The 27,850-nt window shown below is 39.7% G+C and overlaps 2 protein-coding genes across 4 annotated transcripts in view; one reads left to right on the top strand and one right to left on the bottom strand.

Moving 5' to 3' along the window:
* The first annotated feature begins 3,787 nt into the window (after positions 1–3,787).
* On the top strand, positions 3,788–11,567 carry LOC146550769 (membrane cofactor protein). 2 transcript variants are annotated; one of them, XM_085258537.1, is made up of 11 exons: positions 3,788–3,919; positions 4,013–4,210; positions 6,451–6,550; positions 6,630–6,703; positions 9,038–9,256; positions 9,381–9,572; positions 10,265–10,361; positions 10,625–10,698; positions 10,793–10,972; positions 11,061–11,246; positions 11,335–11,567. In XM_085258537.1, the coding sequence occupies exons 1-11, from the start codon at positions 3,865–3,867 to the stop codon at positions 11,355–11,357; spliced, it is 1,398 nt and encodes a 465-aa protein (XP_085114663.1). In that variant the 5' UTR covers positions 3,788–3,864; the 3' UTR covers positions 11,358–11,567. The 2 variants fall into 2 exon arrangements, with proteins under 2 accessions (XP_085114663.1, XP_085114662.1); XM_085258536.1 differs by having other exon boundaries at positions 9,378–9,572.
* A 2-nt stretch (positions 11,568–11,569) lies between these two features.
* scube3 (signal peptide, CUB domain, EGF-like 3) overlaps positions 11,570–27,850 on the bottom strand; it is a 76,756-nt gene continuing 60,475 nt past the window's right edge. For both annotated transcript variants that reach the window (XM_085258533.1, XM_085258535.1), the window contains 14 exons: positions 24,136–24,252; positions 18,498–18,620; positions 18,231–18,347; positions 18,046–18,141; positions 17,785–17,901; positions 17,477–17,638; positions 17,164–17,367; positions 16,194–16,355; positions 15,934–16,101; positions 15,699–15,860; positions 15,416–15,613; positions 15,176–15,328; positions 14,117–14,196; positions 11,570–13,830 (listed from right to left, as the gene is read on the bottom strand). In XM_085258533.1, coding sequence (XP_085114659.1) covers positions 13,678–13,830; positions 14,117–14,196; positions 15,176–15,328; positions 15,416–15,613; positions 15,699–15,860; positions 15,934–16,101; positions 16,194–16,355; positions 17,164–17,367; positions 17,477–17,638; positions 17,785–17,901; positions 18,046–18,141; positions 18,231–18,347; positions 18,498–18,620; positions 24,136–24,252 — 2,012 coding nt within the window. In that variant the 3' untranslated portion in view covers positions 11,570–13,677. The remainder of the gene's footprint in view (positions 13,831–14,116; positions 14,197–15,175; positions 15,329–15,415; positions 15,614–15,698; positions 15,861–15,933; positions 16,102–16,193; positions 16,356–17,163; positions 17,368–17,476; positions 17,639–17,784; positions 17,902–18,045; positions 18,142–18,230; positions 18,348–18,497; positions 18,621–24,135; positions 24,253–27,850) is intronic.

Here is a 27,850-nt window from a genome sequence, read left to right as displayed (position 1 = left end):
GACTGGAATGAGATAAAAAAAGCCCTGGAAAACTCAACAACTGATTACAGAACAAAATATTCCAACGGGTATTTGAAAACTAGGAATGTACACCAACTTTTGTTTTCTTGGTAAAAAGATTTTAAGTGGTTTTTGCATGGTGGGTCACTGTTGCATCTCTCTCATGACTTCAGTCGTACATGACGATGATTTGAACCCAGAATTCATCACTCCATCAGGCCCGTTGCCACTGATTTTCAGTGCAGTTCTTAGCTCTTGTAATTTGGCCTACCTCAACCTTTTCTCACCGCCTCTCTTCCATCCCTGACGAGGCTTCGACAAAGAAGACTGATCAACTGAAGGGCCAAAAGCATCTCTCAGGTCCTGTGTAAAATCATAGCTAGATTTTTCTCCTCATTTCTTAAGGACGTGGGTTTCAGTTACTGTTCTTATTTTCATTTTTAAGGTCTGTTATTTCTCATTTTGTCTTTCACTTGTCCTGTTTCCCTGATTTTTTTTTTATGACATACTGAGATATGCTAAGTATCTGGCTAATAGCTCTAATAGTCCTAATAGCTCTTCTGGGAATCACATTTTTGGTGTAAATTTAAAAAAAAAACAAACCCCCAAAACATTACAAACATATATTATGCATGGTAACGTGGTTGCAAATCAGTGATAGCATTAGCATTAGCAAATACACTGTGGGACGCAACTTGTAGTGCACAATTACTGTTCTTTAAAATATATTGATGTCAAAATAATGGTTAAACAGATAAAGTGAATTCGTAACTTATTTTAAATGTTATATTGGGGAAGCAGTTTGGTTATCAAGGACCTGGAGCAGGAGAAAAATGCCATTCTGAGGAGTTTGAAACAACTGAACAACTAAATATGATGAGTGTGTGTGTCTGTGTGCTAGAGTGGGAGAGCAAGCCTCTAAAGATAGACGCACAACATTAGTTCATCATTAGTTTTTTTGTATGCTTAAATTGTTCAAGTGTTAAAAAATCATTCCTCTGAAAATAATTCGGTACAAGGACTGGACTGAAAGAAAAGAGAAAATTACAAGGTTTGGCTTCTTGGAATCAAAATATGAAGAAATATGGAGTGACTTTTCCACAGAATCATATTGTAGCTGCTGCAAAAGTTGCAATTTTAAATACCAAAACTGACTGACTATAACTGATACACAGTCAGTTATAGTGACTCAGACCCAGGGCTGGACTGGGACAAAAAATCGGCCCGGGCATTTTGACTAGAGACCGGCCCACCAAAAATGTGACGTCATTCAGGGGTAAAACCGCAAAGGATTCTGGGAACTTGTGGCAAGCGGTACTAGCGCATGCACGCTTTCAATTGAGCTCAGTTACACAGCGATAAAAAGAAACACAAAAAATGGCAAGAAGCTGTTGTATTATTAACTGCAATAGCCGGTGTTGTGCCAAAAAGTCTGCCAAAAACTGATTGCTGGTATTTAAATTGCTATGAGTAACTTGTTGGGCTATAATATGTGAAACATATGTCAAATGCATCCCTCATGGATGACATGAAGTCATCTCTCCATCTCTCTCTGCTGCTCTTCTGTCTCCTCTGTCACAGACTTCTCCACTTTTGATGATAAATCAGCCTGGTGCAACATGTAAGGATTGGCACAATTTGTTAAGATTTTGAGGAGTTTGAGAAACTAACCTGAAGCATAAAATAAAATTTACTATCAGTAACTTCATAGCACCTGCCCAGCAGTATATAAACTCCATCATGCTAGCTAGTACGCAGTACCAGTTATTCTAAGCGCCTGTAAAAAGTCAGCACAACGAAAACAAACTACAACTAAACTTGGTTTATATCTGACACAGACAGCAGGTCATAACTTCTTGCCTGAAGTTCAGTTCCTCTGCCACTATGACCGGCGGCCGCCTCGGTCTCTCCTCCTCTTGCCTCCCCTTTCCCTTATCCACCTGCTGGCCTCCACCACTTGCTGATGTTGCTAAATCTGTGGAAGCTATGCCATAGCTACCGCCAAACAATTCAGTTATTTTTACACATTTGGCAGCATCTGCCTGAAGGGCTCGTTTCTTTTTGGTCCTAATTTTTTCTGCACCTTCTTTCCTTTTTTTGTTCTCCATTTTCTTTAGTTCGTCTATAAGATTGCTAAACAAGGGGGAGGGTGCATCCGACCTCCTCGGCTGTAATTGGTCCAGCCCAGAGTCAATCATGACCAACTGGCCAATCCAACACCTTTCATTATTTATACCCTTCCAAAAAAAAAAAAAAAATCGATCGGCCCATAAAAACAAAAAATCGCCAGCGGCCCATGCCCGATGGCCAGTCCAGCTATGCTCAGACCTCTAACTCTACCACCAGCAGCAGCATGTCCTGAGTTTCATAACCATTATTAGAGTTGCTGAAATTTTTAATTTTGGTTCCCTATGCAGGAGGGAATAATTAAAACATGTTCCAAACTAGCAGATTTTCAAATATAAATTTTACTCTCCTTCTATAAATTTAGCCATTGTATACAGTTCTCTGAGAAAACATTTTCCCCTTTTTTGTATATTGTCACACTTACATGTTTCAAATCATCGCACAAAGTCTTTTCATTTCAGATGAGACTAGATAAATTAAGTAAATAAAAATGCAGTTTTTAAATGGCAATTGATTTTATTAACTGTTATTATTAACAATTGCATTTATTAATTCATCAATGACTCATCCAGGAGCTAAAAAACAAACAAAACAAAAACAAAAAAACTAGGGAATGAAAATGTCACTTGTCTCAGTTAAGGTCAGAGTTCATAATGGGGTGCTAACAAAGAGACTGGGCAAAAATGGTAAGGTTCCAAGGTGAAAGCCACAGCTGACCAAAAACAAACAAACAAACAAAAAACACACAAGTGTTCATCTCACATTTTCCAAAAAAAGAAAAAAACATCAATCATCATGATGATCTCCAGGACATTTAGGAAAACTGTTGTTGACACATTATACGATCATTTTGTAAAGGTGGTGTTTTGGTTGGTGTTGAACTGCTTTGGATTATGAGGACAACCTCTGCTGCACCTGGAAAGGGAGAGGCTGCTTGTGGCTTTCAGAGGAATCTGTTGTTGCTGCTACAATAATGACTTTGCCGGATTTTCCTTCGCTCACCCACACTCTTCTTACACACTTTACGTCATGGCTCCCCTGTTATTATGGGTGTCTGTGCTTACATAAAAATACTTTGTTACGTCTTTTATCACGTCTGTGAACTGCCATTTGCTGGAAGTCTTAAATCACGACTGGATCACCTCGGCATTGAAATGGATTACACAGAATAAAAGAAGGTCAAGTCTGTAACACGACAAACAGCTGAAACACAATGTCAGCTTCATCTGCAGGATTAAAATGGTCATACAGTTAAATTCAATTCCAAAAAAATAGCGTCTGTATATTAATATTGTAAAGGCAGGATATGGTGCAGGTCATATTAGAGGACCAAATTAACTAAACCAGTTTAAATAGCATTCTTATACTGGAATAATCCTTTTTTGCTATGAAAGCCCATTATAAATGTATTCTGTTTCTAAAGCCTCGTAGAACCTTCATCTCTTTTTAATCTTACACGATGAATAAGCAAATAACCACCTACTCACTGAAAATAAACCTGTGCTCCTGCTTAAAATGTATAGATATTACTGTTACGCGTGAGCTGTATTTGGGCTGTTCAGGGATTAAATCATAGATACTAAAATGAAGATTATAGGACTTTTTTTTTTTTTATAGTACAGCTTTATGTTTTCATGCCCATTCCCTGATGGGCTGTCCCAGTCTTCCTCTATAAATTGCTTCACTTGATCCTCCTGTTGGCATCTGCCTCTAAGGACAGCCTACAAGCAAGACAACATGAGGACTGTCGGTTGGAGTATTTTGGTTTTCATGTTAGCCTCACCGGCTTCAGGTAAATAGTGATTTGTTCATTTATTATTTTCGTATATCATGTAAATGATGTATTTATTTATAAAACTGATGGTATGATTTCCCAAAAATACAGGTCAAGTATCACAGGATTGTTCAGCACCAGATAAATACCCGAACACCAAACTGGAGACGAAATATGCCAGGAGACAGAAATTCAGCCACAGCGAGAAAGTTTACTACAGCTGTGACGACGACTTCACTGCTTTCAGAGGCAGCAGGGTTGTGCAGTGTGTTGATGGACAATGGACCAAACTGACTTTAAAATGCGAAAGTAAGAATTTGACCATTTATTTGTTTTCAAGGGCGGAAAAAAAAAAGAGTCGCTTGCGTGTTGTTTCACTCAGCAGCCTGTTTACTGAGATATTCTTAGACCTGTAATTTACTTAGATGGATTTAAAGCAGCGCAGAAGCCCGCTAACACCCCCTACTGGGGAAGGTGTTTAATAGATATACAAGTAAAAAAAATTTATCAAGAAAAAAGTCGTTCATAAAAAGAAGTCAGAATACACACAGGTTCAGTTCAGTTCATTTTTATTTCAAACATTTCAAACATGTGCCTTCACAATCATTACAAAATATCATTCCATTATTTGTTTGAAAAGGAGTAGGCTGAAGTATTTACTTATTTGTCCCTACCCCCTCAAGTTTTACCTCTCATTCATTTAATTTTTTTTTTGTCTTAAATTAAACAAACAACATATGAAACATATGAAGTAAAACAAAACATAACATACATAAATCAAAAACAAGAAATTAGCAAGCCCCACCACAGTATAGTTTCTTGCATATGAAAAATACAGAATGTGTATATTTGCAGATACACAAGTTATGGAAAAACAACAAACCAAAACAAAACAAAAAAACAAAAAAGAACCGCAACACCATTACCAGCAACATTACCGTCCTGGGTTAACCCCGTTTTCTTCATTCTTATACTTATTTAAAATTAGGTTTTTATATTTTACTTTAAACTGTTTTATGTTTTGACTGTCTTTTATTTCTTCTGTTAGACTGTTCCATAATTTAACTCCTGCAATTGAGATAGACATAGTTCTTAAAGTTGTTCTAGCACTTTGTATTTTTAAATTCCATTTCCCTCTTAAGTTATACCCACCTTCTCTTTCTATGAACAATTTACAGATTTCTTTGGGAAGCAATTTATTTCTTACTTTATACATTATTTGCGCTGTTTTAAGCTTCACCAAGTCTTGGAATTTAATAGCTTGCATTTTGACAAAGAGTGCATTTGTATGGTCCCTGTACCCCACATTATTTATTAATCTAATGGCCCTTTTCTGTATTATAGTTATTGTTTGTGTGTTACTTTTGTATGTGTTTCCCCAGACCTCTACACAGTAGCTCATATATGGCAGTAGTAAAGCACAGTATAAAATGTGCAGTGCTTTCTGATCCAACATATGCTTTGCTTTCCCCAGGACAGCAATGCCCCGTGCCAATTTCCCCCGAACATAAGTAATGTGTGGCTTCCAACAGAGCTTGTGGTCAATGATCACCCCAAGAAATTTTATTTCATTTACTCTTTCTAAATATACATTGTCCACACATATTTCTACTTCTATGTTTTTCTTTTGGTTTCCAAACAACATAAATTTGGTTTGGGAAATTTACTGACAACAACATTTCTTACAGCCTTAAAGGTCGATTCACATTTTTCAAGTCTAAATCAGTTGAATAGAGTCATTTAATTTACTTTGAATAACTTTTTTCCCTTACTAAATAATTAAGAAAAATAAATGTCTAGATGCATGCTAAGTTACCCAGTTAAGGAAACAAAAACTTTGTGAATTAGAAAAAATGTGGGGCATGATCTCTTTGGCTTTCTTTGGTTTGAGAGTCACGTGCCGGTCTAAATAACCATACTGCAAACTAATTTTTAACTAGATTATAAGAGATAGTGTACTAGTAATGTAATTGCCTCTGTTTTACAACCAAACTGATTAATGCAGTTCTGTCTTCATAATCAATGGCCTTTTTAAAAATGGAACTGATTTTAATCATTGCCAAACTACAAGATGCAAGATGGTGCTAACAGAGCAAAAGGAAACTAAAGAAATACGTTTTGTCAGATTATCAACTGAGGGTGAAAATTCTTTGAAGAAAAATGAATGTAACTTACATGATTCATCACTCTGCTCTTTTTGAGTCATTTTCCCCATAAATAGGCTTGTAGTTCACCACATATTTTGGCTTGAAGGATAAACTGTGTTTTACAGTTGATCTCTGCAGCCTCTTTAACCATAAATGATCATTTCATGATTTAAAATTCTTTTATATTGCTGGTATCAAGACCAGTTCTGGGCTTCTTAACCTCAGACAAGCATCAAATGACAAGTCCTCTACAGTATCAGTTTCTTCACATGTTCCAGTTTTTTTTCTAGACCTCCATAAAACATTCCAGCGAAATCAGCCTTGGTTGTGGGCTTTTATATTTCCATCTAGAAATTAAACTGTAATGTGTCATTTACACGCTTACTATCTTGCATTTAACAGAGATATCATGTGGCAATGCTGGTGAGCTACCCAATGGAGAGTTCCAGTATGAAGGGAATTCATACATCGGGGAGAAGGTTTTTGCTGTGTGCAATGAGGGGTAAGTTTTACTTTGAAGAACTCCTAAAACATCAGAATAAGACTTTCAAGTGGTGTTTGACTGCATCTCTTATCTACAGATACACTCTGAAAGGGCTGAACTACATGATATGCAAAAGGTCTGGATGGGCTGGTGAATTCCCATCATGTGAAGGTACAGTGATGTGGTACATTGAAGTACTCGAACTAGCTTGTAAATGGAAACCCAATAGTTGTGAAACTGTAAGGGGTGGCTTTAAGTGGTAGTGTTAATGCGTAACTAATCCCTGAATGTTATGTAAATTGGGAGTTTAATCTCTTAACTCAGTTGAAGCAAATTTCCCATGTTTGTTTTGGACAAATTGTTATTTGCACAGAAGTCCACTCAGGTTCAGATCAGGCAGGCTGTTCCTCCCAATCATGCTCCTCCAGGTCTCACTGTCATTCCGTGTGTGAGCATTAAAGACTCCCAGAAGGATAATTGAAGAGCACACTCCAGCCCTCCACCCAGTAAATTCAAGAAGGCTGGGTAGTCTGAACTGTCAATGGGAGCATAAGAACAAACAACAGTCAGAACCCGTTCCCCGACCCGAAGGTCCAAGAAAACAACCCTGTCATCCACCAGCAAAACCCCCAACGTACAGTCCCACTGCCTCAGGGCAAGTCCAGGCACAGTCCTGGAACAATCCAGCTCCTTTCCACGAAACTGTTTCCAGAGCCTGACGTATGTGACGTATATGAACCCAAATATATCTAACCGATATCTCTCAACTTCATACAACGCACTTTCCCTGCCAGAGAGGTGACAATCTATGTCCCAATAGCCAGACTCGATAGCAAGGTTCCCCCTGTAGGTGGTGGGTGTACAGGAGCAGGCTAAGTGGAAAGCAGCTCAGGCAGTAGCTAAAGCAAAAATCTCAGGTGTGGGAGGAGTTCAGTGAAACAATTGCTGTTGGTGTCGAAGCAACTCTGGAAAACCTATCATGTGATTCAGCAGGGGAAAGCATTGGAGCTCCCCACTCCCTCTACTCACATGGTGTATAGAGTGAGTGGGGTGTTTTTGACTTCAACTGAGGGCATAGTCGGGCAGTAGAAGGAATACTTAGAGGACCTCCTCCCATTGGCATGTCTTCTGTAGAGGAAACAGATTCTGGGTATGATGGGGACAACTTGCCTATCACCAGAGGTGAGGTGACTGAGGCAGTTAAACAACTCCTTGGTGTCCAGGCCCCTGCATTAGATGAGGTTCACCGGAGTTTCTAAATAATCTGGATGTTGTAGGGCTGTCTTGTTTGACATGCCTCAGCATCAACATGTGGAAATCTTGGACGGTGGCCCTGGACTGACCTTGGAGTGGTGGTTCCAATCTTTACGAAACAGGACCGGAGACTGTGTTCCAACTACAGGGGGATCACACCGCTCAGCCTCCCCAGGAATATCAATGCCAGGGAGCTGGAGAGGAGAGTTCATCCATTAGTCAAACCTCAAATGCAGGAGGAAAGAATGTGGTTTTTGTCCTGGTTGTGGAACAGTGGATCTTTATCCTCTCAACAGTATTTAAGGGTGCATGGGAGTTTGTCTAACCAGTGTACTTTTGTGGACTTGGAGAAGCTATTTATTCGCATACCTCACAGTATCCTGTGGGGGATGCTTCAGGAGTATCGGGTGCTGGCCTGCTGCTGAGTTATTCAGTCTGTGTACAACTGTGTACAATTTCTAGGTGGAGCCAGTTGGTGGAAGGCTTTCACTTTGGTGGCCACAGGATCTCCTCTGCTTTTTGCAGATGATGAGGTTCCAGCTAATCTGGATCAGGGAAGAGTTGCTCCCCCAACTGGAGGAGTTTAAGTATCTTGGGTCCTTGTTCACAAGTGAGGGGGAAAAGGAGCAAGAGATTGACAGACTGATTAGGGCGGATAGCAGGGTCAGAATTTTGGTGTAAACTACATCAAAGCACGGATCCAACCTGCCTTGTGACAGCAGTTCAGACTGTAGTTAATGTAATGGTGTGGGAGATATGTTGTTGACACACTTTGGGCCTCTTAGTACTATTTGGGCATTGTTTAAACACCACAGCCTATTGTAGTATTGTTTCTGACCATGTCTATCCCTTTATGACGACAGTGGTCCATATTCTGTTGGCTTTGGCAATGAGTTCACTGTGATTAAATGGCCTTCATGGTCACCAGATCTCAAACAGAGCTCCTGTGGGATTTTATGGAACAAGAGATTCACATCATGGTTATGTAACTATGGGACACTTATCATGTCAGCATGGACCAAAATCTAAGAAAATTTTTTTTCATTTAACTTATTTAATCTATGAAAAAGAGAATTAGAGCAGTTCTGAAGGCTAATGGTTTCAGCGCAGTACTAGTAAGGTATATCTACTGAAGTGGCCAGTGAGTGTATAGCCAGTTTTTCTAAAATAAGTATTTAGATTTATTAAATTCTAACCTTTGTTCACTTGTACTTAAGACATGAAATAAATGTTTCTTATTTTTACTATCAGAGGGAGGCATCACCTGCCCAACCCCAGAAGTAGCCAACTCTGTGCAGAGAACTGGAGGTGTTTCTGCATACCAGGTGGGAGAGAACCTGACCTTCATCTGCAGTGAGGGTTTCCAGCTGAATGGAGCTCAGCAGACCACATGTGACTCCAGTGGCCAGTGGAAGCCTCAACCTCCTCAATGTGTTCCCATACCTGATGATAAAATTCAACCATCACCTGGTAAAGGGTTCATATTTTTACCTGATACGCCACTTACGCTGCATTAGCACTATGAAAAATGGCCTTCATCTGAGTTTGCTAAAACTAAAGTGATATCTTCCCCTGTGGAAAATGTTTTCAGCAGGTAGCTGTGGTGTGCCACCAGCTGTCAGCAACTCCAATGTCCACCTTGCTGACAGGTTCATTACAAAGACATCTTTCTTTTCTGGGCAAAAGGTCTATTACAACTGTGATGTTGGATACGTTGCAGCAGGCGGCAGAAAGTCTCGCCTCTGTATTAATGGGAAATGGACACCACTGAAGCTTAAGTGTGAGCGTAAGTATATTTGATATTTCTTTTTGATCAAGTCTTTTTATAAAACCTAGTTTTTCCACATTTTATCCCATGACCAGGATAGGATTATTGTTGACATAAAAAAATATATTTTAGAATAGCATTTATTAATGTAACACTCTTCAATTAAATTGTAAGTTGCACCCTTGTCCATCAGAGGATTTTAGTGGCCCTTCAGAAATCAGAAATAATTCACTCCATATCTGTTTTCAAATATCCTCCCGGAAACACTAAACAGTGAGTCCTGGACAAACCTCTACCACCTGGAGTTGACTTTTCTTACAGTGGAATGATTTAGATCATATAATATGGATTTTTAAGCCTCTTTGCTTTACTTTTTTTTTCCACGCATTTACATTTTACCATGGTATCACCCCTGTGGGGAGTGCTTAAAACATTGCATTTCTATTGCATACTTAAAAAAAAAAAACAACCCTGTAGTCTAGGCTGGGTTACCACTGAGAGTAACCTTGAATTGGACAGGATTACTGCATTATCTCATTTGACTAAGTCTTGAGGCTCAATTGAACTTATCCATGGTGAGATGAATGAATGTGTTATCCAAAACGACAGCACCACATGATGATGATAGTTTGTCTTGCTGGACATTGCAATAAAAATTCTTGAAATGCAGTACTGTCATGTTAAATTATTTCTGTTCTTTGGCTGTAAAGGAAAGCTTTGTGGCTCAGCTGGAGATATTCAGAGTGGACAGTTTGTATATACTGGAGTAGAATTTGGAGATACCGCTACAGCCGTCTGTGATGAGGGGTAAGAATTTTTAAACCTCCTGCATTCTCAGTGAATGCAACTTTGAAACAAAAGGGGTTTCAGCCTTTTGGAGTTATCAGAACTTCTGCATTTATTACTCGCAAAATGTTTTCTGTACTCGAGTCACAATTGTTATTCTACAATTGTGTAACATAACATACAATCGAGTTACTCACTGTGTCCAATGTAGAAGTGGAATTTTAGAAATCATTTCGAAGATGTGGTCTTTAAATGAACTCTGCGACCCATTTCCTGACATTTAGGTTCATGCTTGTGGGACGTGCAACCAGACACTGCATGAATAACGGCTGGAGCGGACGCAACCCTGTTTGTGAAGGTTAGGTTGCCTATCGCACAAGCACACCACAGCTTTTAGATGTCAGTTGGTTTTCCTGAATCTCAGCATCCTAAAATTATTGTATTTCTTGCAGCTGCGGTGTGTGAGGACCCTCCTGAAGTGAGCAACGCAGAAATAACCGGCCTTCAACATGAACCTTACACATACAAGAGTGTTATTCGCTATTCGTGTCGTGCAGGAACTCTTGTTGGAGAAAGGGAGATTTGGTGTACTAAACATGGGACATGGAGTGCACCTGCACCAGAATGCAAAGGTCATATTCTGACAGAGCAGATTGTAGTTTTTATTGTGTTTATGAATAATCATTAAAGTTGAATTCTTTTCTTTTTTTTCCCCCACAGAAATAACATGTCCTTCACCAAATGTGCCTAATGCTTACTGGACAGGAAACCACAATCAGAAGTTTCAGTACAGGGCCACTATATATATTGAGTGTAACATGGGTTATGTCATGAGTGGGCCAGGTACAGTGTACTGTGAACGTGATGGCCGATGGTTACCTGAGCTTCCCAAATGTCAACGCAGACGTAAGTAATCAGTACTTTTTCCTGGTATGAGTAACCTGAAGTACTGTTCCCACACTAAAACTATGATTGCCTTTTTTTCCCTCCCCAGGTTTTGTCAACCAGTGGGGCTAATTCCCCAGCTCTCAAACCTTAACCTTCCATATTCAGCGCTATCTGTCAAAACTATTTAACAGCATTCAATGGATGAAAACAGTTAAGCTAACATTGCATTCTTACCAAAATGCAACTTATTTAAAATCAACCTAAGCCATTTGGGATACCTAATAACCTAAAAATGTATTATACATTACTATACAGACATTAAAACATGTTTTAAATGAAGCTGAAGTACAGTTTGTTTATTTTGATACGCGTTTGGGCAAGAACAGGTACAAACTTTTCATTCACATCTGTACATAGGTTGGGTTTTTTTCTTTTTATTCCTTACAGTTGATAATGTTATGTGTATCATCTCTAGACTAAACGGTGAGTGAGCATTTCATGAACAAACAAGCTACAAGAAAACAAGAACACCAATTCCATTCATTTTAAAAAGACAATACAAAATCCAGACATTTCTTTACATGAGCAATAACAATTCAAGTGCAAATATCATTATCAACTCCGATACATCATAGCAAACTCTTATTTTAAAAGGCAACAATTAAAAGGGGGGGGAGTAAATCAGGTTGCAAAAAGGGAAAAAAGAAACAAGCTGATTTAGGTGGGATGGGTCAGTTTTTGGCAACGTGGGCCAAGTGAGCGCATGGAGAAGTTGCATATTGGATTTTAAGATATAAATCAATGACTGAAGCTGATAATAAAGTGAGGATTTTATAGCTGACGAGTTGTGTTACTTGGCCCAACATCGCATTTGAGTCCAATATGTTCAATTTCTTTGTCCTCCTAAAGTCTGAGTCTTAAAATACATGGGGTGACAGTGCCAACCACTTCACCAAGATGCCACCCCTTTGTTACATTTCACCACACATAATGCATTTTTCTAAAAGTAGTTACATTTTAGAAGTTAAATATCTTCACAATGACTTACATTTAATACAAGGAGTCGCAACAAGAAAACAACCCAAAACACATTTCACAAGTTTTTGTGTCACACTTGGCTTTAACCAAGAATTCATTTTCAATCATTGCACTCTGTATTAAAATAAAGGGAAATGACTGACTGCAAATCTAGAGCCCAAGACAACTACACATGCCTTCTCTTGGGAGGTCTTTGGAAGATCTGTCTTCTTTAGGACAGAATAAAATTTGAGCAGTCTTGGGTGTCTTTGGACTTTGGCGGGTCGGACATGAGGGGCAAAAATTTATTTTGGGGGCCCTGTGTAAGAAAATTGTAATTACAGAATTCAACCCTCGTCTAATTTATTTTCATTATTTACAAGACTAAAAAAAATAATAAAAATAATAAAAACAAATTATAAAACTGGTGGAATATCAATTTCCTGGGTGTAGAAACTATAGTGTATCAGATTCGGAGCTTCCCTTTGTTTTTAAACCTATAGATTATAAATGTGTAGCGTACATCAGAAAGACAATGAGACTGAAGAATTAAAGTGACCTTTTAAAAGAAGCAGCAAACATAATGTCCCTCAAAGACATTTCTTTCTCTCTGAGACATGTTCCACTAAGCATCACATTATCTCATTTCTGTGGCTCCCAACAACTTTTTTCATAATATCCACCACGTTCCTAAAATAGCTAACCACCCTTTTTTTTGTATTTGCTTTAAGTTGGCTTGGAAAAGAGCAACAGAAATAATCTGAAGGTTGGAAAATGCTGGTACAGTCTAAACAGACAGAGAATAACTGTTTTAACAGTAAAACCCTTGGAAACTGCTCTAAGAGCTCAAATATAGTCGGGCTTTGAATGAGCTGGACCGCAGCTGCGACATGAATTTTACAACTGCTCCTCCTCGAGGACAGCACACAGACACTGAAGATGGAACCAGAGTTACACAACACTTGCACAACACTTACAGTCATACTTATTGGTAGGAGTTGAGCTCATTTAAGCAAATACAATAACAAGCTCAGACAGCACGCACAAAACATCACTCCTACTGTCTGAAATAGGCGTTTCTATTGTTTGTTTTCTTTTTTTGTGTGTGTGTGTGGTTTCATTGCACAACACAATAGAAACCAAACCCACTCACAATACTCTATATCCCCACTAAATGTTTGAGCTCAGGAATGCAGACCTGTGCTGAATGGTAACTGACCAAAAAAGAAAAAACAAAACAAAAATGGTGTTGGAAAATTTCTCAGGTCTGCATAGTGTTTATTGTCAAAGCCTACAAAAAAATAAGAGGGTAAACGTAAGAGTATGTCTCGTGTTTTTAAGTCCTGTGAGAGTTGCGCGATGTGGCCTATAAGATGGAGGGGGATATCGGGGGGGAGGGTCGCGATCCGGCGTGTCGGCAGCTGTGTGGCTTTTACTTGTATGGTCGCAGAAAAGCAGAGACTTTGCTGCTTATGAGACGGATGAAGGAGCGGGGAAGCAACTCGTTGGACTCCCGAGTGGTGTACTTAAAGTAGTTGTGTGGGTGAGCCAGCACATCAAAGAGAGTCTTTATCAGTTTTTTATCCTGTGAAGAAAAATCAACAGGTATAAAGTCTTTAATGAAACACACTTTAGTTCTCAGTTACTGCCTTAATCACATTTGAAGGTGTTGCTAAATACTGGAAAAAAAATTGCAGCTGTAAGAGAACATTAATCTCGTCAATATTAACGCACCGCCTGACTCACAACAACAGCTTTGTTTATTCTTACGACACCTTTCCTCTTCAATGAATCACCTTCGCAACAATGAATGATGCCAATGATGCATACAGTTAGCAGGAAAAGGAAAAAGAAAAGGGGGCTGGGCTAACCTTGAGGATTTCTTGATGGTTTTCAGAGGCGTAGAGCCTTCCGTCTCGCACTATGTCCTCTACGAGCTGTTCGTAGTCCTCTGAATTCATAAAAACAACAACGCATAATATAATCACTGCTTGCTTTCTCATAGCATGCTGAAAACAGGTCATGCAAAACAAGTTAGGTGGTGAAAAAATAAACACAAACATGGCAAAAAAACTCATTCATATACTGGAAAACTCCCTTTGACTCAACTTAATGTCACCTTTTTGTAAAGGGAAACTACAGTGTAACATTAAAGGTGATTCATAGGCAGGTGTGTGTTTGGTACACACCTAAGCCATCAGGGTGGCAGAGAAACTGATTAATCTGTCAGACAGTCACGTTTTCCAGCCTCTCTGTAACATTCCTTTCCTTTGTACTTTGGACTGTTAGCCATAAAAAATTATATTTTCCTCTATTTTACAACTTTTGGTTTTTCTGAATAATCGATCATTTAAAAGCAGATGACAAATATATAATAGTAACAGTTAATTGCATGTCCACCACAGTTGCACTCTGTTTTTGGTGCAAAATATGTAACATTTTAGTCATGACGGCAGATATGTTTTTTGTGCTGCAAGCGTTATTCTCATTAAAATGACATTAACGCCATAACCGCGTTAAACCGGCAAATCTCCAGTTACGCCGCAAATCTCCGTTGTGCAGCCCCACGCACGGGGCGACCCGCGCTAAATAGCTAACGGAGATTTGCCGCATTAATGCGGTTATGGCGTTAATGTCATTTTAACGAGAATAACGCTGACAGCACTAGTTTCCATGTACAATAATTAGCCAATCATTCAAATTAAATGTTGTCCATCTTTTTGCAAAAAAAAAAAAAAAAAAGCTAATATGTGTTGTTTTTACACAGCTACACTGACAAAAATAAAAAGACTGTCACCTGCCACGTTTATTAAAAATAATACTATATAAGATTTATTTTATAAAACAACCCTTTAAGGTCAGAAAAATTTTAGACACATAACAGTTCACAATCTAAGCCATCTGGTGAGAAAAGTGATAATGTTTCATACCATCATAAGTAACATAGGGGATCTGAAAGCCTCTGGCGCTGTTAGCCTCATTAGACTTGAAGTTAATCCAGAGACGTCTGGACCGAGCTGTGAAGGCGATGGGCCGCTCATATGTCTGACATGTCTCGTAGGTGGTGATGGACGTAGCTGACCCTTGTATTAAAGAAGAAAAATGACCAGGTTTATAGTGTGATTAAATTACTACATTTCAATGAAAGCTAATGAAAGAGGGCCACTTACAGTTCTTCCTCATAACCAGCACATCTCCACATTCATCCTCTGAAGGCAAGAAAATCTCCGGCACAACAATTAGGATCTTGCGCTTGCTGGGTGGGTTGATGTTCCAAATGCACTCCACATTTGCAGGGTAATTACCAGGATAGTTAGGTGACTCAATATAACCCATAAACTCGCCCATCTCCCCGCCACATTGCCTGTCTAGACGCACACAAACATATCAAATTAAATTCAAGCCCATGTCTGAGAAAAATGAACAACACAAAACAATCATTTTCATACTCACTCTTGCACTGCGAGACACTTGTGGCACCATCAAAATCAGTGGTGGTATTTCCAGGACAGGAGATGCAGTAGTTTTGTTTAAACTCTGTCTGATAGGTCCCCACAGGGCAGCGGATACAGCGGTGTACTGTGGTGTTGTAGTAATGACCTGGAGAACAATCAACTGCAGGGAAAAAGTAAAAATATTAAGCGAAGAAGTTTGGATTTCTTCCCCCCAGCAAAGATAAAAAGTTGACCTTTGACTTCACAGTCGTGGAAGGAGCTGGCCCCTTCCCGCTTGGTGCTGAGACCTCCCCCACAGGGAAAGCACAGGGTCCGTCCCAAATCTGGTTGGTAATTGCCCTGAGGACATGGCAGGCAAGGTTTGAATCCACTGCTGGAGTAGTACCCTGTTGGACACTGGCCTGGATTTGATGTGAACAACACAGGGATCAGGCTTTTTAATGAGTCAGAAATGGATGTTTAACATAGTCCGTGAGACTTTAAACAAGGCTACCTGCACAGGAGGAGATGTTCCGTGCGCCCACAGGCCCATGGCCATCGCTTCCAGGACAGAGGTCACAGGCCAGCTGCCCCTCTTTCTCCTGGAAAGTGCCGGGTGGACACTGGACACAGCGTTCCTGCTCACCGTGGTAGTAAGAGCCTGGCAAACATCTGACTGAGAGAACATCCACAATGGCTTCAGTTAGAGATTAGGACACACTTAGCTATAACTCCTCATTAACTAAATGTGTAACGTGGATGGATAAAATATGCATTTGTTATTTGTATCTGGGATCATTTCTATTAATTCTGGTGGTTAATCTTTGTAACACATGAGGAGAGCAAACCAGAGCAGATGAACACAGTTTTTTGTTTTTTTTTTTATTGTTATTGGCACCCCAGGTGATAGTGGGTTCCAAAGTAGCTTGCAGGGGCAGAAGCAATTGGCTAAAACAGCTTAACTTGCATGTCCTTTATTACATTTGCTAATTGGATGCAGAGCTGGATTATAGTAGAGCCATCACATGATACTGGATGACACTTAAATCAGCTGATCTCCTAGGGTTGTGGCTGGGTCTGATTGGGTGATGACTGATTAGTTTTATTGTGTAGAGACCTCACCTGAAGACTAGCTAAAGACACACCTTCTATGAAACAATGATGCACAATGTGACATTTCGTAAGGTTATATTCTGACATTTAGGGTGTACTAACACTGGGCACAATTGCTCTGTAATATAACCAACAGTCCAACCAATCTCCGCCTGGGCCCACCTGTTCAAGCAGCCCAGGACAGAGTTAACCAGACTTGACGCTCAGGTATGACCCAGTGCTCCCGTTAGTCAAATTAACTGAACTTTGGAGCTCAGACGTGCTCATGTGTGGTATTTATTGGCTGCTGTGAGTACATCCTAAGTTTCTAAATACATCCTTGCAGCAAAATTAGCTTATCCAAGACTACCATTTCTGCTCTCTGGTCTTACCACATCGGCCACTGTCCCTCTCCCAGCCTGGACCACAGTTTTCCTGAATAGGAGCAGCCTGGGGAAGTTTTTGGGCCACCTCATATTCCAAACCAGCAACTCTGATGAGGAAGCGCTCCTGGTTGATGGACTTCTTCAGAGCCTTGATATAGGTTTTAACCTGCTTCTCCATCCGTTGTCTCAGGCAGCTGAGATTACAACTCCCTGGATTGGAGTCCATAAAAAATGTAAATAAAATTTTAAATAATTATGTCTTAAGCACCAACTAAGTTGATCAAGGTTTTCCTTTGGGATGGAAAAAGAAAAGTCCAACCTGTAGCATCTGTAGGTTTGACCTCAGCTTCCAGCTCTAATGTAATGCGTGTTACTTCTTTGTTGGAGGGGTTGCGAGCACGTCGCCCTTTAGCTTTCTTGGAGGAGTCACATTTAAGGTTGACAAATGTTACAAGGCAGTTGCTGCAGGGCTGCCCTCCTCCTGTGGACACACAATATCATATAATATCTTTAAGGCAGCACCGGCATACATTGCTTGGATCTGTTATAGAGCAGTCAACCTTTAAATATTAAAATAAATAAATAAACAACACATCTGTAAAGGAACATATCCAGTTAAGGACTGACCTTGTCCCAGTGTCCGTCCTCTGTCCTCAGTTCGGCCAGGCAGCTTAGGATGCAGGTGACATTTGGCGTTTTTGATCTTGAAAGAAGCCGTCTGCTTTACTGGAGGGGCCAGAGCCTCTACAGACAAACACAGCCCAGTGGGTAGGAGGACACTGAAACATCACACTGCCATCCCTGCAAAGACAGCTGTCTGTGCTGTTGTGATTGACATGTTGGGTCCTCGAAAACTCTGCGACCATATGAATATTGAGAGTGACAAACCTATGCAGCTCTGACTGCTGTTGGAGTTCAGCCTAGTGGGGGACTTCCCTCTGAGGATGGGGATACCACAACTGACAGAGTAGCTGTTATCAGATTCTGTAAAGGTTCACACAAAAATAAGTCCATAAACTAATCTTTTGGATCTGAGATAATTTGTGACTCGACTCTGAATTGCGGTGACATACCTGCCAGATAGTGAGCCTTAGAAGCACATGTAAGAGAGCAGCTCTCTTTCTTGCCAGTCTTGCTGCAGGTCAGTGTAGCCTTTGGTGCTACAAGCCCAGGAGGACATTTCACAGGCTCTGAGAGAAAACACAATCTACAATGTATCACATAATGTTAACACCAATAAGCTGGCGTAGAGAGAAAGACTGCACAAGCAGTATGTGGAAAAGGCCCGCTTCGAGTGTATGTCAGTGAATCAACCACTTGGGGGCAGTGCTGCTACATACCAATACAGTCTTTCTTATTCCAGTGCAGCTTGTACCCCGGTGGACAGGTACACTCATAACTCCCCAGTGTGTTGACGCAACCGTATTTACAACCTCCACGATTTATACTGCACTCGTCGATATCTGTGAAGAGAGGTGTTAACATAAGTACAAATGTCCTGCGGACATCTGAACATGCCTGGAGAAGATCAAAAATATCAAAGGGAAAAGGATTTTTATTGACAAATACGGCAACAGAAATATAAAAACAAAACAAAACAATGTGATTAGTCCAAAACAATCTGGAGTCAATTCTGCTGATTTACATGAAAGACAAGCAGGCCTCTTATAAAACAGCACAGCTATGAATGACGAGTTCCTGTAAGCTCAGTTCCATTCATCCTCACGCTCTGGAAAGATTAATGCGTTTGCGTGTAAACAGAAGTGATTTCTCGTTTTGATGTCACCCACGTTCAATTTCATGGTCAAAATTTCTCTGCTCTTCAAGGAGAAAGACTTGTGGCAAGCAGTAAATTATAATCAACTTTTCAAACACATGCTGAGCTAAAACCACTAACAGCATCCGGGATCCAGATGCAGTCTGGCTGCCGTCGATGCCAGACAGAAAATTAGTTTAGTGAGTGGAGCTGAGGATTCGGCAGGCTACGGACAAGTGGCACTGGGAAAGAAACGGAGATAATGGCAGTGATTGATGATCTTGCTTGCTGATATGAAATGCTCTTTCTTGTCTCATTCAATTATTCACTCTGAATACAAACAGTCTGCGTGCCACTGCACTCCCCGAAGAAGATGATGACTTCATCAGTAGCGCTCTGCTGTTCTGAAGCCAGAACTGCTTGAAAAGGTTGTGAGGGATGTGCTGCTTATCCTCTGCATCAAAGCACTTCATTTAAAGGACAAAGAGCTCTAATGAAAATCTGATGGAAGCAGAGCTCATCTGCCAGCAACTGTTGTTTTGACTTCTTTGTTCTTCCCAAATTTGAAATGTGACCAAATAGACTTATTCTAACATTTCTCCAGATCGCTTTAATCTTTTTTTTTTTTGCTTTGCATGCTCTAACAGAGCCGATGTAGAGACGAGCCAAGAAAGGAAAGGGCAGAACAAAAAGACGATCTGACATTTAGACTCTGCAACTGCTTTGTATCATGTAGCAGAAATTTAGGGTTCATAAAAATGTCAAAATCTTTTAACTGTAATCAGTTTTGTGAGCTTAATCGCCAACTGGCCCATGTTGCTTTTAAGAAGAATTTTTCCCCAAGCGCAATCTGGGCAGTGTTTTCTGCATTGGACAAATATTTATAAATCACCAACCCCCTCCTTTTATTTTCTTTAAAACAAAAAAAGAAGAAGAAGAAAGTTCCACTTTAATTTGTCCTTTTTTTGTGGTTTGGCGAGCAGCCATGCAACGGATAAATCCAAATACTGGAGTCGAGGGGTGATCATATGTCAACTCAGAGCAATTTTTAGATTTACTTTTACATTAAAATTGATTTTAGTTTAGGTTACAGTTAGTTTTGGACATTAAGAGTTTTGTTTCATAGTATTTTTTTTTTTCATCATTTGTAACAAAGGAAAAACAGCAAAACCCCCACATTTTTTAAGATTGTAAGCACTACAAATATTTCAGCTACATCCTATAAACATGACACCAAAGTGAAAATATGCAATTTCAAAAATAACAAAAAATAGGACTAATTGTTTAAAAAAAAAAATGTAAATGTTAAAATTGAAGACATATTTATTGTGCAGTACATACCTCTCACTTTGCAGCTGCATGAATATAATATGAGTAATTTGCACGATTTTTTAATGACCATTTGGTGATTCCAGAGTTGTCCTTGGAATAAAAAGGCACTTACGGTGCATGATCCTACATTACATCAGCAACACTGTTTGTATTGTGTGATAAAATTTGTTCCTTTCTTTATAGCTTAAAAAAAAAAAAACATTCTGTAGCTTAGATGAGTATCTTATTGTAAGCAACAGAAACTACGAGAGGCATTTTATTCTGCATTATGCAACAATCAACCCTCAAAGCTACAATAAAGGAATTTGTATTCATGTAGCACATTCAGGATGAGTAATGATTTATTTTTTAAAGAGCAAATTTCACCGCTTCGAAAGTGTGACTACCTTTTGAGCTTTAACCTGTTCAATCAATCATTTTTCCTGACACAGCAACATTCGGCCATAATCGAATGAATTTAAGTGGAATTTAACTGGAATCCAGCCTTCAACAGGCAGGTTATTGTAACCAACAAGATTACAGTTTGCAAGGAATTTGTGAATTGAATGATCGTTTTTTTCTGTTCGCATTATTTATATACTAGGATTGCATTCATTACATGTATTGATGTCAACCCTTTGTATTATGTGTCCCACATTTTCTTTCCAAGATTGAAAGCATTTGGAATTTTACATTTACTCCCTCAAATGTTTTTTCAGGTCAGATTAAACCACCCAAAGAGTACATGGAAGTTTATAAAACTTCAACAAAAACAAATATTTACAGGGTATTTAGTGTCCAAGTAATATATTTCATATATTTCAAATACAATTCATAAGGTTAACCTACGTACAGAGCACCATAAATGCTTAGTTTATGACTCTTTTGCCTAATATTGATCTGCATATGGTAAACAACCTGCTTTTTGGAGGTTTGCAAAAGAAAAACTGGTTTAGAGAGAAGCTGACTAGTAAAAGAGGGTAAACTGGCTTGGTTTAGAGGGGTGGATGAACTAAGGGGCTAAACCAAGTTCTAGTACAAGATTGTTTTAAACTTCTAATTATTGAAAGCTGCTCTATTACAGCCCAGGAATACAATTAAGGAGCTAGAAATAAGCCTAATAAGCCCCCTTTAAGTATTTAGGTATCAACTGGAACCCTTTTTGATGTTTAGAGATCTTTTTCATAGATCTATGTACAAACATGTTTTTCGTAGGATAAAAATGCCTTTCTGCCACGGTAAATGCTGACTGGATCAAATTAGGTAAATTCAAAAATACTTTAAAAGTATTTAGTCACGAGCAGTTTGAGTCTATTTTTTAAAGCAGATAAGCAAAATGAGCAGATTGTTTTGCTAGCCGAGAGGGAGAATGGCTGGATATACTCTCACTTGGGAGGAATGTTGACATGCCTCGGCACAATGCTTAACAGCAGGTCACTGACCTAATTGGGTTTGTTTAGGGTGAGTCTATTGTTTAACACCAGATTTCTGAATTGTTTGGCAGCCATAATGTCCGCTGATAAACCACAGAGGGGATAACATAACCTCATACTGTTGTGGCTGGGGATGAAGAAAGTACAGCAGCGATCACCATAAATCTCTGGGGTTATCTAACAGTTCCGACAGCGGTGGTGGTAAAAAGAGGGGGGGGGAAGAAAGAGGGGAAATCATTCATCACTTGCGCTCTATACAATGGTATAGAGAGTCATTTACGCCTGACCATCTTCTTTCCTTTTAGCAGCTCAGTGCAGCCTGATCACAGTCCATCATGTGAGTAAAAGCCTTACAAATCCAATCCTGGCACATTTATTCCCTGAGCTGACAGCTAATACAGCTACCCATGTGTGGAATGGATCCCGTGAACCTATTAAACTCTTCTGAAATACAGCAGACTATGTAATTCCAGAATTACATACAGTGGGTGGATAAAAATAAAAGTAACCCCTTACAATGTATTGCAACCCAGCAGCACTGCCACCACATCTCTGACTCCATTGAAAGTAAGCATTAAAAAAACAAACAAAGAAAGAGTAGGTGGTTCACAAAAAAATTAAAACTGTTACTCCTATGCAGTTTTTGACTAACTGCACCTCCTGATCACAAACATCTACAAGTTACCACTCTCTAGTCTCAGTATAGTCAATTCTGTTGCAACATTCCCGATCAGTCGACCTGTCAAACTACAGACAAAAACACATAACGAGTCACTTCAAAGCTATGTATTTCAAGTGCATATGCCGTCTCTCTATGTCTCTCCCAAAACTACTGTGAGGCCCCGAGGTGCAGGAGACAGCAGCAGATTCTAACTGGTGATACACGCTCCATCAAAGGATCGCGGCAACACCCTGATGTGCTCTGGCGGGCCTCTTGGCAGATCTGACGTGCCCTCACACACCTCCTTCTGACACCAAAGGCCGTTTCTCCTATCTGTTCTACACCAGAGTACAGTAACTACCTGCCCATTTTTGATGGACATACTCCACCTTGAAGGACCATAACCTCCATGATATTATTTCATGTTTTAGTACATTAAGTACAGCACAAATTGTCTGCACTTTATATGACTGCCAAGTGTAGCGTAAGTTCTTAGATTGAGTTCTTGCCTTCCAGGCAGCCACCTGTTTCAGCTCATTTCAGTCCATTTGAAAATCGACTTGTAGAGGTCTAAACCTGGCTTGTGAAAGGTAATCCATCAGAGTGAGCATTTAAATACACTTCAGTTTTACCCAAGAATGCAGCTGCATGTAGGGACGTTTTTTTGTTTTTCTATTTTTTAAGGATGTTGTCTCCAGATTAATGAGCTTAGCTTGTGTAAACACCAACAGTAACTATACATTGACACTTAAAAAAAAAGTTTAGTTTGTGCCTTAAAAGAAAAGAAAAGAAAAGAAAAGAAAAGATGTCCCACAGCAGTCTAAGCCTATAGCAGCATAGCTAAGGGATGGTTCAGGGTCACCTGATGTAGCCCAAACTACAAACTTTATCTAAAAGGAAAGTTATGAGTCTAAACTTAAAACTGGAGGGACTGTCTGTCGAATCCAAACTGGAGCTGTTTCTACAGTAGAGAGGCCTAATATCTGAAGGCTCTACCACCCATTCTACTTTCAAACACTCTAGAAACCACAAATAAGCCTTCAGTCTTTGAACAAAGACATCTGAGGTCTTCAAGATATGAGAGGGCATGATCATTCAAGACTTTGTATGCGAGGAGATGAATTTTAAATTCAATTCTGTTTTTACCAAGGAGATGATCTCTTTCCAGTCCTGATGATCTGACAACCTGATAATAATAAATCATAAGAGTCCAGCCTAGAAAGTGGTCAGAATACAATATGGTTTAAAGGCATTTGTTCAAGTAATGGACAAACGTAGCTGATGGTAGCATGAGAGGAAAAGCAAAATGAAATCCAAAGTCATTATAATTCATCCTAAGGGGGATATAAATATAATGCACAAAACGATTTTGAAACATTTCATTCAGACCCACAAACTGTGACATTACTTGGAAAGTCAGAGGATCACAAAGGTTGTTAGGATGCGTCATTAGGGGACAATGGGTGTCTGTAAAAATGTCTTGCCAGCTCTTCTAAAAGCTGCGCAGACATTTCAGTCACTGTAATGCCTATGGCTAAACTTCCTGCAAGTCTTATAACAGTTACTGCAGAAATAAAACACTTTGTAAATTAGTCATGTAAAATCTATAAAATCTCTCAGCAGTGCTTTATTAAAGCTGTCAGTAGGCATGTTAAAATTAATAACATTTTTAGTATTTCTAGTGTTTTTTTTCCCTGCCAAACATAAGAGCAGTAAATGAAAGGTTAGCACAGAAGTGCTGGCTCTAGAGGAAGAGTGAGAGACAGGAGATTTACACCCGGAGACAAGGCAAAGAAGAAACAGACATGCTGGCTCACCTCCACAGTGTGCCAGTCCGTAAAGGACGTAGCCCTTATGACAATGACATTGGAAACTTCCGGCAGAGTTGACACAAAAGTGGTCACAGGCACGGTCAAAAGAGCATTCGTCAATATCTGTGTAGATAGAAAGACATGCTGTTATAAACTTTTCAAACAGTTCAACAAATTACACACAAAAAGCCTCCAATAATAATGGGATCTGTCCTCGTTTCATCTTCTGTATTGTATTTCTTGGTTGTCAAGAATTGCAATGGGTCAGAAAATATGTCACAAAAAAAAAGTATTTTCCAAGAAAGGCGTCTTCTGTTTGGTGCATGGTATAGCGCTTGACCTCCTGCAGTCATGCAGTTTTCCATTTCGATGCACTGAAATGAAATTGTCCAAGTTGTTTTGAAATAACAAGTGGCCACAGCAGGAGACAAAAGAAAGCCCACTCTTTACCTGATAATAGGAGCCTTTGGGTTGGTTTTTCCACGCTAACGTTGGACCTTGGGAACACTTTCCTTCTCTTTCATCTTAAGCATGCTAAATGAGCCAGAGTCGGTACAAGTCCTAGAATTTGACTTGTCAGTCTGTTACTTGGACAACACGTAAATGTGCGTTTAAACATCCACATTTTTTGCTATAGCACGTAGATATACATGTCACAGTACGAGTGCAGATAAGAAGACGTGGATTTTCAGTTTCTCTGGTTTTCTCACCTTGTCAGCTTCACTTGCAAATCTACATCAAATCAGCTCCTTCCTGCCTGTCTCTGTCTCTCTTACACATGGATCCTGATAAGTTGCTTAAATGTCATGGGCTCAAAGACCATAAGGACAGACACATGAAGCTACAGGAGACTGATGACATTTGGTTTTATTGTGATCAAGGCTTAATGTCAGTAATGATCTCTGTCAAGCCCAGACAGCAAATGCTGGTGGAAAATGGGGATGTGCTACAACTTTGCTGGATCAACTTGGCAAATAAAACAAAGGTTTCTCAGGACTTTCCCAGGAATATCATGCTTTCATCAGCTACATCTGAACCTCCTCTGGGTTATGAGGAAGCACACGCTGCCATTAAACGGAGGTCACAGGTATTTCACAGCAATTAAGTATGTTTGGTTAAATGATATGCTGGCTTAAAGAACGCAGGAAGACAGACTGATAAATATCTGCTCAAATCTTGCATGGTTTTTGAAAAAATAAAAATAAAACATTGACATTTGCGCACTGGGCATAATCCAAACTAGACAGATAAACCATATGAGGATCACTGAGGTTAATATTTGGCAGGCATGTTGTAAGAGCAACCAAAAGATAAAAATGTTCTGAGATTAATAGCTTATTAAGATATCAGTTTACAAAGCTGTACACAAGCTTTGAAGGAAACGTACAAGCTGATGTTTTAAAGCTGGAAAAACACCAAAATGTATAATTGGTGCAGCTTATCTTTTACAAAATAAATCTTCTAGAACATAATTTTTTTTTACCACAAACCAAGTATTTAAAAAAAAAAATGACAACAAGCTCATACAGTTCTTGCCATTTGTCTCCTGCAGAGGCCTCTGGAGATTCATAAAAGCAATGATAGATGAGTGAAGCGTGGGTTGGCACACGCTGGAAGAGGCATTGCAAAAGTGATTGTTTTTGGAGTGTTAAGGATAAACTCGACTCAAGCGCACTTTTAAATAAAAAGTCTAAAACCCTCTAGGAGTTAGGCGTGGTGACTGAGTTTATCCTTAAAATATGCTGCAACCAGTGACGCCAGAAGTCAATCTGCAACTTATCATTACACCGTTTTGTGTGATATCATGCTACAGAGCATAAGTGTTAAGAAATCTGGGACTCCCACAACCCTTATTTACAAGACAGTTAAGGTGAAGTATGCAGTGGGAGTGCAAAGACGACATCATGAGGTGATGTACGTGCAGGGGGATAGCAGTCACACTGAATGCAGATGAGAATCGCAACTCAGAGCTCCTGTCACTAACTTCCTTTATGCAGTCTCACATCACTTTAACCTTGAACCTTACTCAAAATAAAACGGCAAATGAGATCGACTGCAATGAAAACACTGGCAACTATTGTTTATCCAGGACAGATAAGGCCTCCATCACTGATGTTCCCTCTGGAGAAAACACAAGGTCTGATGAACATCTGAGTGCCCTCATGTGGATCACGAGTGAGAAGAGGAGGAGGAGGAGGAGGAGGAGGAGGAGGAGGAGGAGGAGGAGGAGGAGGAGGAGATGATTCTGGAGGGTGTTGTGGGTGGTGGAATGCTGACAGGGGCTCAGCAGACATGCCCCATCCTGACTTAGGGACCATGGTCCACTGAAAGCAGGGAAACACCACGACTGTTTAAACCAAGATAAACCAAGAGTTCAGTTTACACATCTCAACACCTCACGGTGACTGCAAATGTCTAAGAGTAACTGATACCAGAGAACACAGTGACACGCAACGAAGCACCAGCAACTATTAGCAAAACCAGGAGAAGGATGGCTGTAAATTTACTGCAGGTGCACCTAATCTTCTTAGTCTTTCACTTCAGGATTTATACTCTATATGCACTTTAGTGAGCTCGATGATAGGATTACTCCTGGCTGTTTAGTCAAAGTAATACCTGTTAGACCCCAAGCTATGTCCAAAAAATTTAGAGACCTACTCCACATCTCGCACACAAAGGTGATGAAAACAGCACAACGTCTTCTACAGAGCTAGAGAAGTCATATTAACCTTTACAACTGACAATATGAACCTTATGACCCTTGTAAATGCATTACTGCATTATGGGAAATGTAGGATGGATTTTTTTTTGCTTTTGGAGCACACCCCACATGAAAGACTAAAATTACAGATCTGTGGACCTCAGCTGTTTTGATTTTAATCACTCTTTTTTTCCCAAATAGGTCTCTTGCGAGACAAACAAGAGTCTGGAAGTAATACTAAATAAGCAGTATGCCCCTTTAACCACACATCTACATTCCAACATGAAGGGTAAAAAAAAAAAAAAAACTAAGACAAGCACAAAGGAGCTACATGAACAAAAGGGCAAACAAAGAAGATCAACTTTAACCTTTACTAAGAGGCACTCAGCTTTTATTTTGCCCCGATCCCCTTCCAAAAATGAGAAAACACGATAGGAATGACAAGACGAGTAGCAGGCAAGTGACTCAATAGTGTGGAGTATGCAAGCATGGCAATACCTCACTCAACAGCAGGCGAGCTTTATCACAGCCCTTCTCACCAGACAAAACACACAGCGCTAAACAAGAACAACCCTGTTCCAAAGTTGACTCCCTGGCCCAAAACAGCACACGGCTGAGTAGGTTAAGGCATGGTGCCACATAAAACAAGCTGTGATTTACATTCCGACATGCACAGACCGCATTTTCTCAGTTATCTGTGTTATTCTGGCAAAATAAACTTTGCATTGTTTGGCGACAAATAATGAAAGAAAGGCATCCACCGAAAATAGATTTAAAGAGAGAAGAGAGTGGCTGCAAAGAACGGCGACAGAGAGTACGTTTTCATCAAACGCACACGATGCTTGTGTACCGTGTTAGAGTGGTGTGATTCAGTGCAGCAATTCTGAACCAATTGCATGACGTTGATGTGTACCAGGCTGAATATTGATTGACCACATCAATAAATACAAAGAAAGGAAAAATAGCATGTCATCTGTTTTTCACTTGGAGAGAGGCTGGATTTGGCTCCATTGTTGCAAG

Source organism: Mchenga conophoros, linkage group LG20, assembly GCF_057382185.1.
Source record: "Mchenga conophoros isolate Kocher_MC1m ecotype Shallow Benthic linkage group LG20, M_conophoros_male_GT1.1, whole genome shotgun sequence".
NCBI lineage: Eukaryota > Metazoa > Chordata > Actinopteri > Cichliformes > Cichlidae > Mchenga > Mchenga conophoros.
Note: the sequence above shows the minus strand (reverse complement) of the source record. Positions and strands in the feature narration are given on the sequence as shown.